Genomic DNA, 13608 nt, shown 5'->3' with positions numbered 1-13608 from the left:
GTCATGACTTGAACATTACCTAAGGGAAAGTACTATCGGAAAGCAGAAGTTCTACCCAGCACAGAAAACCATGTCATGAGAGATACAATCCATTCTTAACAAAGCAGTAGAGTCTGTGAGCCATATGACCCAGGCAGACACACCCTAAACCCCCCTAAAATGGAATGGCTTATGTGACTCTAAGAACTTGCAGTGTTGGTGACTCCTTGTTGAAGCATGTGTAGGTCCAAGTATAGGAGTAGATACTGGTATGGGTTCAGATACTAGCATACCCCTAGATGGCTGTGGTCTCCTTGGTGGGTGCTGCAGAGGCTTAATAAGGGATTTTTTGGCATTCTCATGTTAAGTAGGTGTGAAAGTGTAAGGCTGTGTACTAACAGTAACAGTAGTAACAGTAATAGTGCCTCCAATCTAAGTAGGTATTTGTTGAAGTCAGAGACATCTACAACTAAGGAGTTATCCACAAATGGTAGGCAGTTTCTACATTCCCTTAATACATCTAGTGCTAACAGACTGATCAGGTGAGAGTTGAATCTGGGAGGAGAGGCATTAAGTTACTTATACAGACAGGGTTAAATTAGAGTGCTGTATTAGAGAACTGGTGCAGCATTGGTTATACTAGTTGCAGTAGCTGGGTTAAAAAATAACTACAGAACAGAGATTTGCAATAATATAGCCATAACACAGTGTATGCAACCAGAAAATATGCATGAACAGTCCCACATAAGTTTTAGATGGGTAGAGAAAAGTCAGTAAAAAAGAAACTTAAAAGTAATACAGTCTAAGAGATACAAAATCCATGCAAAAGGCAGAAAGGCTAAGAGTAAAAATAAATAAATAAAGAAAGAAAGAATGAACATTTTAAGGAATGACAGAAGAGTGGTTCCTGTGCTGTAGAATGGTGAAATCCACATTGGGATAGGGAGAGGAGGTTGCTGTTTGAAAGATACATTAGTACTTGCAAGTGTATGCATTTCCCAAGGATCTCAGACAAAGGAGATATCATGGTAATGGGTCTGAAGTTAGTGTTCAGTAAAGGGGGCACCTTTGTGTAGTGGCAGGATATAGGATTGTTTCCTGGAGGTAGGAAACATGGATTTCTTTGCAGATCTGTTTATAGAACTAGAGACATGATAAGTAATGGCTTTAACAGCTAGATTGGGGTATTGTGCAGAAAGTTTATCTGAGACTAGGGTAGTTGGTTTTAGTTTAGTGAGATATCACTTTATCATGGAAGTGCGTACAAACTAGAAAGTAAAGTTGTTAGAGTTGTTAGTAGGTGGAAATTGGTTAAGTGGGATTGAGCTGGAGTTGTGTTTAGTAAGTCTTGTGGCTGCAAAGATACATGTTACACTGAAATCAGTTTCACTGGAGAGGGGGTTGGTTTGGATTGGTTTCCCAGGTCAGAAGCACAGCAAGAGTTGGGGAAGGGGCAGCTTTCATAGGTGCAAGGTACAGAGAGCACACTTGGGAAGTGCAGGTCCTGCATTCTTTTCTGTACCAGTATTTCTGAATACTGATAAAGAAATTTACTTCAACACTTCTGCTCTTTGTTTGTGGTAAAATGCTGTAGCAAGCCATTGGCTATAAATTTTGTTTTGCTGTTTAACTGAAAAACTGAGGGTGTGGGGTACCAGATTGAGGACTGGCACCTGGCACTACATGACCCAGCTTTGGCAATGTCACAGGTATCAGGAGCTGACTGATCTTTGACCAGAAGTTTTGGGGAGTTTGGTAATGTAGACCCTGATTGTTGGTAAAGTGTTTGTTTTTTCTCAGCAATGGCTTTTGTTCTATTCCAGTGATAGGACTGGTAATTTGTACGAGTTTGTTGCTTGCCAAGCACTACATGCTTTATCTCTGCATCTCATTATAATTTGGTTGTAAGTGTTAGCCAGGTAGAAGGATTAGAATTAATTGTTTTCTTCCTGCTGCCTTATGATGTTCAGAAAGGTTTCATTAAAGTGCTGCATAGGCTTGTCTAAGGGGAAATATTTTAATATGATCCAGTTGTAAAGTTTGAGAATGTTAATGCAGTTATCTTTGTCAAATTTTGGTCGGTTCAGAAGACTTAATCAGAATGAAGATGGCATATGTGGGATAGTAATCACTAAGAGTTTGGAATAATTCCAAATCGGGCTAGGTTTACTGGGTTAGTGGTGAAGATCTGGTCTAGAATTATTTCTGTCCCACTGGTTTTGATGATCCTAGTAGGACATTGATCAGTCGGGTGAAGCTGTAAAGGTCACAGTAGGATGAAGAGGTGTTTGAAGAGTAGGATAAACAGTAGAGAAAGTAACGACCTGAGGACTTTAAAAGTGAGCAGGAAAGAGGACTGATACTTCAAGTACTGTAATGTTCATCTAGTGAGTAAGTCTGTAGAAAAGGAAGTGAAACGGACGTTTTGTAACTCAAAGGAGACAGCCTTCTCAATATGATCTTCTAGTGTTCGCTGATATGTGCAGATGAGATAGGACTAGCTACTCATTTGTAAAGTCAGTTTTACATAAGGGTAGCCAATTCAGTAAATACCGGGTCTATGAGTGCATCGAAAATCGCCACAGCATGGGTGACTCTCAAAGGATAAACTCAGTCACATTCTGCTTACCTTAAATAAAAATGCTACTTCTCAGCTACTGACACAATTCTAATAAAATTAGTTCCTTTGCAGTCCAAGAACTTTGTAAAACTCCAAAAAAAAAAGAAAAAAGTTAAAAGTAAAACAGTGAATGATGGAAAGTAAAACTCAATAAAATAAGATCAAAAGATGAGAAACAATGTTCCCATGCAAACTAGAAACCAACAAGTCTGTAACAGTCACAGAGCGCTCCCAGTTCTCATATGCAGTAATGCATGAGAGGTTTCAGCATTATTCTGTACCTGGAATCCATTCCCCCTCACAATGCATCCAGTTGAACTGTGAACCCGACCATGTTATCATCTTCATATGAGATGATTTTATTCTCTCTGCTTTCTGATATTGCTAAAACAAACACAGTGTAGAATACCATGTTCAGAGTCTGACAGAATCCCCTTCATTACCCCACTTTGAGTTCTGTGTTCCAGCTACCTTCTCACCCATTTCAGCATTCTCTTCCCTGTCAGAATTCTTGGTGGCTATGCAGGAGCTTTATGTGCTTTTACAATCCTATTGCACAATCAAACCTTCAAAGAACTTTACCACCAACATTGTTAAGTTCGTAAAGTTATTTATTTTTTACATTATTAGTTGTTCAGTTTTCTGTTTTCTTGCATTTTATAACACTATTATATGCTTTAAAATACTTTTTGGTAATTGTTTAACCATAAAATCATTATCAAATAAAGTCTCATCACTACAGAGTCATGGACAAATTGAAATGGCAGAAACGTACCTTGCATTATTCTCCCAAGGTAAAATGCTTTAGTCAGTGGTATTTGCAATGCAGTATGGTTTACCACACAATAGACAGCAGATTTGATATCCTCCTTCTGCAATTGAATAGTGACTGTGCTGTTTACATTAAATGAAAAATTACTGTTCTGAGAGTCAACATGGCTTTGTGAAGATAAGACCCTGTCTTTGTCTTTCAACCACGTGACCATGATGTGATGAGGAGAGAACCCATGAGAAGTGCAAGTTAATTTTATTGAATTATCATCTTCAGTGCTGGAAAAATGATCCACTGTAATCTGAGGATATGAAGGTGTTGCTGGAAATGAAACATTCATAACATTAGTTTCATACTGAGTAAAACAAACCACAATCAAATACAGAAAACTGACTAAAGATGTTTGCAAGTACTTTTATGAAGCTTGTATTAATATATACAGTGATCTTTAAGGGAGGCATACATTTCCAACAGCCGTATTGTCTTTTACCCTCATTTTTTAAGGCATTTATAATGTCCTTCTTTCAGGTTTCCAGTCAAACTGTCCTCCCCTCATTCATGCAGATGTTCACTTACCCACATCTCCAGTCTGAGTCTTCTATACGTGCACCTCCTCTGCAGACTTTGGGGAATGCATGGTCCTTGTTTCTTGCCCTAATCTCTGAAATCTTCATGAGATCTTTCAGATTTCCCTTCACTGACAGCATATTGCTATATTCTGTGGCAGGTATCAAGGACTCTCAAGAAGGCCATTCATTCTGACCACCATGGATACAGTTTCTTTGTTTGTTAGACCACAGTAACAGGAATATCACAACAAATGACCTGCATATTATTGTACATGCATTCAGTTGTACTGCACATCTCCTCAATTACTGCTCCTTTCATTAACATGTATCCATGCTGCACTCTGCAGCATAATAAACCAATATTCACACTCACCTTGAAAATCTCTACTAATCCTTGGTTTTCTGCTTATCCCCTCACACTCTGCCCTCACACACAGATTTGGGGAGTTTGTTCTTGAATAAGTATAGATCAGAGTGTATGCTCTGTATCTTTAAGAAGGATACCAAGGACTGAGTGTGCACATACAGATACCAGGCACCTGCTATTTCCAGTGCTATTTTGAGAGTGCAGCCAGAGAGTGAGCATGTATGATTGCAGCAGTTAATTGTATATAACTTAAGTTAAAATCAGTAAACTTCTATAGTGATGTGTTTGTATATAATAAAGCTGTTTGAACAGAACCCACAAAGACTCTTCTATTGTGTCCAAAGTAGGAGAGCGACATAGTGTCAAAAGTGGAATTGCATAGAATAATATTGAGAGCCATGAGGTGCAGAAATCACAGTGAAGGTAAACTAAGAGAAACAAGCATGAAAAAGAGAGAAAAGAATCAAAGAGAATTCGCACAAATTACTTATTTTTTAAAAAAGATAAAATAGAGCATTACAAGGGCGCAAACCACGTTATTAAACAAGCGGATGGCACAAACGTTTTAAACTAAGGGAAATGTTTAAAATAAAGATATTTGACAAAACAATTATCAGAAAAGTAAAATGAGTATGTTTAAGGCAAAATGAGCATGTTTAAGGCAAAATGGGCATGTTTAGAGTAAAAACAGCACAAGAAAAGTACAATGGGCATGAAAAGAGATTAAACGAGCAAAACAAATATAATAAAGGCAAAAAGGGCACAATAACCGTAAATAAAGCAAGGCAACTGCATGGTTTTGGCAAAGTGCTGTGTTTTGGCATAACTATGACTTCGTATTGTATCAAGGGCATAACTAAAGTTATTTGAAGTATCTCAAAGTGTGTAAAAGTGCTTATGGTGTGTGGTTATTACTGTGTATGCATTCAGAAGAGTTTATCTATATGCAAAGTGCAACTGTTTTGTGAAGTACAGTCAAAGTACATCCATTTCAAAATGTTTCTTGTGCTGGGTGTGTCCATTTGCAAAGTGCCGCCATTACAGAGTGCTTCTTGCACTGTAACGACTTACCTAGCAAGGTAGCAGCATTTTGGAGAAATTTCAGTGTGCTGTGTACAGTTTATTCACAAAGTGCAATCACTTCAAAATGTTATTTACTCTGAGCTTCTCTTGTCCAGTTCATTTGCATCGTGCAGTTATTTCATATGTTTCTTACTCTGATAAGGGGGTGAGTTCTTGCAAATACAGTAATTTCAAGAGTGTTACAGTGTCCGAGAGAGACTTATTTCTCAAAGTTCAGTTATACAGTGGCTTGCTATGCTATCGGGCAAAGTTACAAATACTGGCATAAATTTCTGGCATATGTGTATATGTATGTATATGTGTTTATGCTTATTTGCAAAACCCTTCACTGGTATGTGTTAACATGGCAGATGGATTTTGAAAGGCCTTACCACTTGTATTTGATCAGAATATTGCAGAGAAGTGTAGAATATTTGAGCAAGCATATGATATTTTATACAAGCAGCTTATTCAGTAAAGATGCACCCACCAAGGCATTCATTTTGCTAACCCTAACTGGGTCAGAGGCCATAGAAAGAGAGCATTAATTTGTGTATGCACCGGCAGTATATAAGGGAGAAGGTGAAAATTGTCATATTGTTGTATAGGCTGAATCAAGGAAAGACCCCAAGTGTTTGACGTGCAAGTTCAGAGAAATGTATAACCCCAGACAAATATTACATTAGAGAGGCATTTGTTTTACACAAGAGATCAGAAACCAGTGGACATTTTTGCAGGTTATATAAATAACCTGTGAAACAATGCCAAAATGCATCATTTTGGTGACTTAAAAGATGAGTTAATAAAGGACAGGCTCATGTGTAGTATTAATAGTGGTGCTGTGAGAAAGATCTTGCTTTGTGACAATGATTTAACATTAAGTAAAGCCATAGGGATTGTCAAATCCATGAATGATAGAAAGACACACAATTATGCTTGCAAGTGACAAGAGCATGTTTCAGCAGGCTCCAGAGCAGATGTAGATAGCATGCAACACATGGCAGACAGAAGTAGGCCTAAGCACATGGCAGCCATAGCCCATGCTGGCTCACCAAGGAAACAATGTCCATCAAGTTCTAAGACTAGTTCAGTTAAAGGAGCACGTTCCTCAATGCAGTACAAGCATGAATCAGCAAAACCCAAGTCCAGCTTTATTGTTAACTATCGGAATTGTGGTGCAAATCATGAGTCTAAATGAGAGAAATGCTTAGCATTCGGTCAGCAATCTCACAAGTGTAAAAAATAGAACTATTTCCAAAAGTTTTGCAAATCAAGTAACTCTCACGCAGATGTAAAGAAAGGTCATGCAAAAAAAGCAAGTCGATCAAGTAGAGCTGTAGCAGTCAACTTTCTATGTAGATGGTGTATCAGTAGTTAGTGAATGAACTCATAGGCACCGGAAGCTGTTGAAGACTGGGGGGGGTGGAGGGTGAGAGGGGCACTTAGTGATCTAAAAAGGGCAATTTTTTATAACTATTTACTACCACAACATAGGTTCACTTGGAGGACTTTTTAAGCTTAGCCAATTCCCTTTTAGTGCTTGATTCTTGAATTAACATTTTCTGATTGGTCTTACCAATACCATTGTATATTAGCCCTAGTGAGAATAACTGTGATCATTCCGTTGATAATTTGAGGGGACCCATATAAGGGATGCGGCATTTAGGAACTGCCTCTATCCATTAGTCACGAGGGACAATCCTGGAGTACATTTTCTACTGCTCATCCTTAAATCCAAGTTGCATTTCTGGATTTTAATTTTTTTACATTTTATAGCACAATGCACAAACACTAACAGATATCTGCTAAACAAAGCAATATTGTCTCACAATGAAAATAGACTTGGTATTAAAACTTCTCTGCCCTTGAAACTCATATTCATTGAAACAGCATTAAAACCCACACCACATCCAAAGAAAATGCATCTGGCCAGTGATGGATAAAGATTACCTTTGGGATGTTTTCAAATCAGAGGCCCTTGTGCACAAAACAAGAAACATACATGCGTTTTTTGCTACACCTTCCTGACTCTATTAAATTATATTCATTGTACAATACAGCAAACTTGTTAGACTTAAGTTAGAGCGCATTTTAAATTTATTGTTTGAACATTTTTCCAGTAGGCAATGAAGCAAAATGCATGCACCAATAACAATAAAACTGCCATATTCAGAACATTTCCATAACAGTGTACTTCTACACATAATATATATTATATATATATAAAAATACAAATACAGAATCACAGTAGTGTAAGCCATAGGCATGTTGCACAGTTTCTTGCACTTATTTTCATTTGGGGGGGGGGTAAACACCAGGGACATATTTTAAACATTGTTTGTATAACTTTGGAAAGTTGCTTGCATAAAAGTTGTGTTACCACTGTACATTTCACTGCCAAGTCTTGGACCCAGAGCACTACAGTCAGAAAGCATACCACTAAGGTAAATCAGCAGTTTACCAAAAGACCGGAAGACAAACTTAAATGGCTATCATTTAGTGAATTCATTTCTCACTTATCACCATAGCTTTCAACCTCCTAGCACAAAAATACAGAACAAAGTCAATAATGGGGGAATACAGCCCCAAAACAGGGACATACTTCAAATACTGATCTTATAAACTTAGAAAATTGCTAGCATAAAAGGTTTTGTTTTACTGCTCCTGAAAACCAGAGATGTAATGAGGAACAGAACAAAACAAAAATGTGAGGCATAAATACACAAGTGATGGTGGCTAGGGACTTTAGGCTCTTTTTACCTGCATCCAAGGTGCAGGGTTTGAGCACACACACACACACACACACACACACACACACACACACACACACACACACACACACACACACACACACACACACATGCATATGTAAAACACACACATACTAACAATCACAGGCATATGTAGAACACACACACTCACAGGCAGATGTAGAAGCATACTGCAGTATGAATAAACCTGTTTAGAAATTTGTCACTGTCTTAGTAATCCCTCTTAATTCCAGAAGCACTGTGGTCTAAGGAGCACTGTGGTCTAAGGCTTAGTGCATTGACTTTGCAACAAATTAGCCATGTAATTATTTATGTACCTGCAGCTGTTCTTAAGTAACAGAGCTAAGTGTTACACAACAGAGGCAAATAATCTGCCATAAACTTATTATTTATGTGACTTGTGACTTGTTATTTAACCATACACTGGAAGAAATATTTATTGCATGAGTTGTATCTTATACTTTTTAGCTACCTTCAAAGTCACAGGTCAGTAACTATTTTCCTGCAGAGCTATAATATATAGCTTACATTCTGCTGGTTGTTGCTCACACAGCCCTGAATAAAGTATCATACTTTGGTTTAATCTCAAAATGCTGCCTGCCTCACAATGAAGACTTATGATTCCTTCTGGCTATCACTCCAGATGTGTAGCTTGCACAGAAACTCTCCTTTGGCATGGATGTCAATATATTTTACAGTCCTAAGGGAAACTACTTTCTCTTGTAGTTTGTTTTGAGAAAAACAAAACCACATATAAGTCACATGGTCTCACACACACACACACACACACACACACACACACACACACACACACACACACACACACACACACACACACACACACACACACACACACACACACACACACACACACACACACACACACACACACACACACACACACACACACACTTCTCTCCCCCTAAATGCACTTCAGAAAAGTTACTAACACGTCTGTTCTCTCCCTAAATGCAGCAGTGGACTGTAACTTACACACCACTCTGCCTGAAAGGCAGTTCGAAGTAATCTGAAATCCGCAGCTCTGCAGTCCGTAAAGAAATCCGCCTGCGGCTCTGCAGTTAAGAAATCTGCCTGCTAAGTGACGTCCTGTATTGCAACTCTGCAGTTGAAAGAAAATCCCCCTGCTAAGTGATATCCTGTAAGTAAATCCTGTATTGCGGCTCTGCAGTTGAAAGAAAATCTGCCTGCTAAGTGACTTCCTGTATTCAAACAGGCTCGCATTCAGGATGTTGCAAAGCTGACGCAAATGCGCACCCGGGACGGTTGAGACATTGCAAGTGTAAAAGTGAGAGGGTGCCCCTCCACCCTGACTCTATGGTTCCGGCACCCATGAAAGAACTGATGCAGTGAATTTACTGGCAAAGAGCGAAGTGTTTTGTACAGTTCAGATCAATGGTAAAGCCACAGAGCTTAAAACAGACACTGGTTCAAAATGTAATGTTATATCAGCAACACATTTGCTAGAGTGAGATCTAATGAATAACTCAATTTGGCCAGTAGTGCGAAACTTGTTGCTTCTGGAGATGAAGAAATCCGAACCAAAGGTTCAGTGATGCTTTCATATTATTTGGGCAAGAACTGTTACAACTGTTACTCTATGTAGTCTAAAGACCAGTACAGTCTTTACTGGGTCTCAAAGATAGTCTGAGAATGAAGCTGCTTTCTTTCACATAAGTGCATCACCTAGTTCCAATTTTTCTGAAGCTATTTTCTTAGAATATGCTGATGCTTACAATGACAAGTTGGGCAAACTTCCAGTTGTGTATTCCATGAAATTAGACCCAGAGGTCACTCCAGTGGTCAGACCAGCACAAAAAGTTCCAATAGCTATGTAGGATAAAGTTAAGGCTCAGTTGGATAAAATGATGCAGCAAGGTGTAATTTGTCCAGCTACAGAACTAACTGATTGGGTGTCGTCTATGGTAGCAGCTCACAAAAAAAGGCTCAGACAAAATCAGAATATGTATTGACCCAAGATATTTGAACAAAGCATTTAAGAGGCCATATCATCCAATACGCAGAGTTGAAGAGGTCGCAGCCCTAATACTAAATGCCACTGTTTTTTTCTCTTAGATGTAAAAAGCTCATTTTCGCAAGTGATGCTTGATCGCAAATCCTCATTACTAACCACTTTTGATACCCCGTTTGGCAGATATAGATTTATAAGGATGCCATTTGGAATAAATTCTGCAAGTGAAGTCTTTCAGAGTGCAATGGAACAAATTTTTTTCAGGTCATCCTTGTGCCATAATAGTAGATGATTTACTAGTTGGAGGCAATGGTGAAGCACAGCATGACAGAAACCTAAATAGTGTTCTAGACAGAGTATGTGAAGTAAACTTGAAGCTCAATCCTCTGAAGTGCAAATTCAGACGTCCAGAAGTTACATATGTAGGTCATTTATTTACCAGTATTGGCTTGAGACCAGACCCGTCCAAGCAAGTAACTATTCTTAAGATGTCAGCACCAGACAATATTTATGCTCTACAGCATTTCCTAGGCATAGTCAACTATTTAGGCAAGTTTATGCCAGACTTCATTGAGTTGACAGCACCTTTAAGAGAGCTGATGTGCAAAATTTGCATGGTGATGGTTAGAACAGTACCAGAAGGCATTTGAAGACCTTAAGCAGAAAATTGCCACCCACCTACATTAAGATGCTATGATGGGAACACACCAGTTACTCTTTTCCTTTTCAAAACTTGGTCTTGGTGCAGTTACATTTCATGAGGGTAAACTAGTAACCTATGCATCTAGAACACTTACCCAAACTGAGATGCAGTATGCTCAAACTGAGAAATAACATCTGGCAATAGTATTTGCATCATCCAAGATTCATGATTATATTTTTGGTCGAGCTAGTCCGATTGACACTGACCACCAACCTCTAGTTACTATACATTCAGCTCCAGTGATATTACAAAGAATGATGCTCAAATTGCAAAAGTACAACTTCAAAATGGTCTATACAAAAGGCAAATTACTCTATCTGACTGATACTTCATCCAGATCACCCAGAAATATGATGGAACAGCTTGACACAAAGAATTTTGACTTTGATTTGATGGCAGTGTGTAATTTTTCTACCACTAGGCTTGATGAGTTAAGAGATCACACTAAGACTTATCCAATTTTGCAAAAGCTCAATCACTACATTAAAGATGGATGGCCATCAAAGCAATCTAGTGTTCCACCTGAAGTGCAAACCTATTTTCCTAACAGAGACGAAATGTTGATGGAAGATGGCATTATTTTCAAAGGGCCTAAAATTGTTGTTCCTGCTTCCTTACAACAAGAATATATCCAGATTTTGCATCATGGTCACCCAGGTTCTGCATCCACTAAGAGAAAAGTGAGAGAAATGGTATTTTGGCCTTCATTACTGAAAGGCACTGCTAAAGTGCTTTCTTCTTGTTCAGTATGCAACCGTACTAGACTGCATTTGCAAAGAGAACCACTTCAGTTGTCCAGTTCCTGAACTACCTTGGTCACCCGTAGCCACTGATATCTTTGAGTGGAACAATTAACACTACTTAGTTCATAAGTTCATAGGTAGGTACTAGGCTAACAGCCCAAGAGCCTAAGTAAGCCTTGCCAACAAGGTTTCCTGGCTTACACCACCCAAGAAAGTTACTTTCCTGTGCCACTGTCAAGCAGAGCCACATACGTGATCCCTGGGGTGTATTTCCTATTTCCCATCGACAAATCAAGATTTTTCTTGAAGAGTGCTAATGAAGAACTTTGCTTGACATAGATGTGTAGCTTGTTCCAGAGTATGGGAAGTCTCTGGGACAGGAATCTATCCCTCCAGCATATTCTGTTTATTGTGGTGACAAGGTACTGCCTAACCTAACATCCAGTGCTGTTATTACTAAGTAGACTCTTATTCCAATTGGTTTGAGATTGATCTACTGCCTAACCTAACATCCACTGCTGTTATTACTAAGTCGAAAGATCATTTATCAGTCCATGGTAGTCCACACAAAGTTATTTCTGACAATGGTACTCAATTTACTAGTCAGTCACAAAAATAGCAACTGCAGCTCAAAGCCAGTCTCTGCAGTAGAAGGACAAATAAATCAAGGCAAGCCCGGCAACCACAGCTAAAAGCATAAAAGCTTTAATAACTTCAATAAAATAAAATAAAAAAGATAAGCGCTTTATCAGCTCTGCAATCTACAAACAACACAATCTAATATAAAGGGTGCATCATCACTTCAGAGACAAATTAGAGAACAAAATCAATTAACATTAATTAATTAATTAATTAAATTAATTAATTAATTAATTAAGTAATTTTTGTGCCTTCAAAGCTGGTTTTAAAGGCAGAACACCATTTAAACCAGGAGATTTATATGCCTAAGTTGTTGCAATCCATTTGGTTTCAGCAAGTTCAATCATATTCTTCAAATCACCCCCTCTGGCATTTAATTCAATCACCTGTAGGATATCCTGATGCTGAAAGGAATTTGGCTTGTTAATATATTTTATGGACCGAAGAAAGAACCTAGAACCATTCTAGGTGTATATGGTACCTTTCCTTTTCGTAATTGTAAAGCCTGTAAATATATTAACAAGTCAAATTCCTTTTGGCATCCTATATCTGGTAATATTTATCATTGCAGGTCATATGTGGACTGTAAGACTAAGAATCTAGTATATTTAGCAATGTGCAAGTCATGTATAGCTTTTTATGTGGGCAAAACCAACAGATTATTTAAAGAAAGTATATTACAGCATATTGGAGACATGAGATTATATAATATATCCAATGCTTTGTACAAACATATTATGGAGAATACAGGGCACTCTTTTACTTTTATGTCCCTTCAGGTGATTGGATTAAATGCCAGAGGGGGTGATTTCAAGAATATGACTGAACTTGCTGAAACCAAATGGACTGCAACACTACAAGCAGATAAAACTCTTGGTTTAAATTGTGTTCTGCCTTTAAAACCAGCTTTGAAGGCACGAAGATTACTTCATTAATTAATTAAATGTTAATTGATTTTGTTTTCTGATTTGTCTTTGAAGTGATGATGCACCCTTTATATAGATTGTGTTTTTTGTAGAGTGTAGATCTGATAAAGTGCTTCCCCAGGATTCATGAAGCTTGCGCCAGGTGCAGGCGTAGCGTCAGCGTTCTACCACCAAATATGGCCACTGAGTGATTCAGGTACGAGCTGTTTCCACATGCAATACCTGGATACGCTACACCCACACAACTCCTGAGCCTTGTATGCTAATTACCCCATGTGCAGCAGTGTAGCATGCAAATGAAGGTATGTAGTGATTCAGGAAGTGGTGCAGGCGTACTGTAAGCATGCAGAAATGTAAACCGTAGAAAACGGTTTACATTTTTGCAAACATAAAATCGGAGCCATGACAGTCGACCAAACACATGTATTATAATGTTAATATACGCCAATGGCTAAATATATAGCAAT

General features: G+C 38.3%; 1 protein-coding gene across 2 annotated transcripts in view; it reads right to left on the bottom strand.

The window, feature by feature from the left end:
- Window positions 1–13608, bottom strand: part of LOC122816825 (tyrosine-protein phosphatase non-receptor type substrate 1-like) — a 524785-nt gene that overhangs the window by 148504 nt on the left and 362673 nt on the right. For both annotated transcript variants that reach the window (XM_044089871.1, XM_044089872.1), the window contains exon 3: window positions 3375–3692. In XM_044089871.1, coding sequence (XP_043945806.1) covers window positions 3375–3692 — 318 coding nt within the window. The remainder of the gene's footprint in view (window positions 1–3374; window positions 3693–13608) is intronic.

Source organism: Protopterus annectens, chromosome 12.part0 (genome assembly GCF_019279795.1).
Source record: "Protopterus annectens isolate FY-2018-M chromosome 12.part0, PAN1.0, whole genome shotgun sequence".
NCBI classification, from domain to species: Eukaryota; Metazoa; Chordata; order Ceratodontiformes; family Protopteridae; genus Protopterus; species Protopterus annectens.
This window is presented reverse-complemented; position numbering and strand designations above follow the sequence as displayed.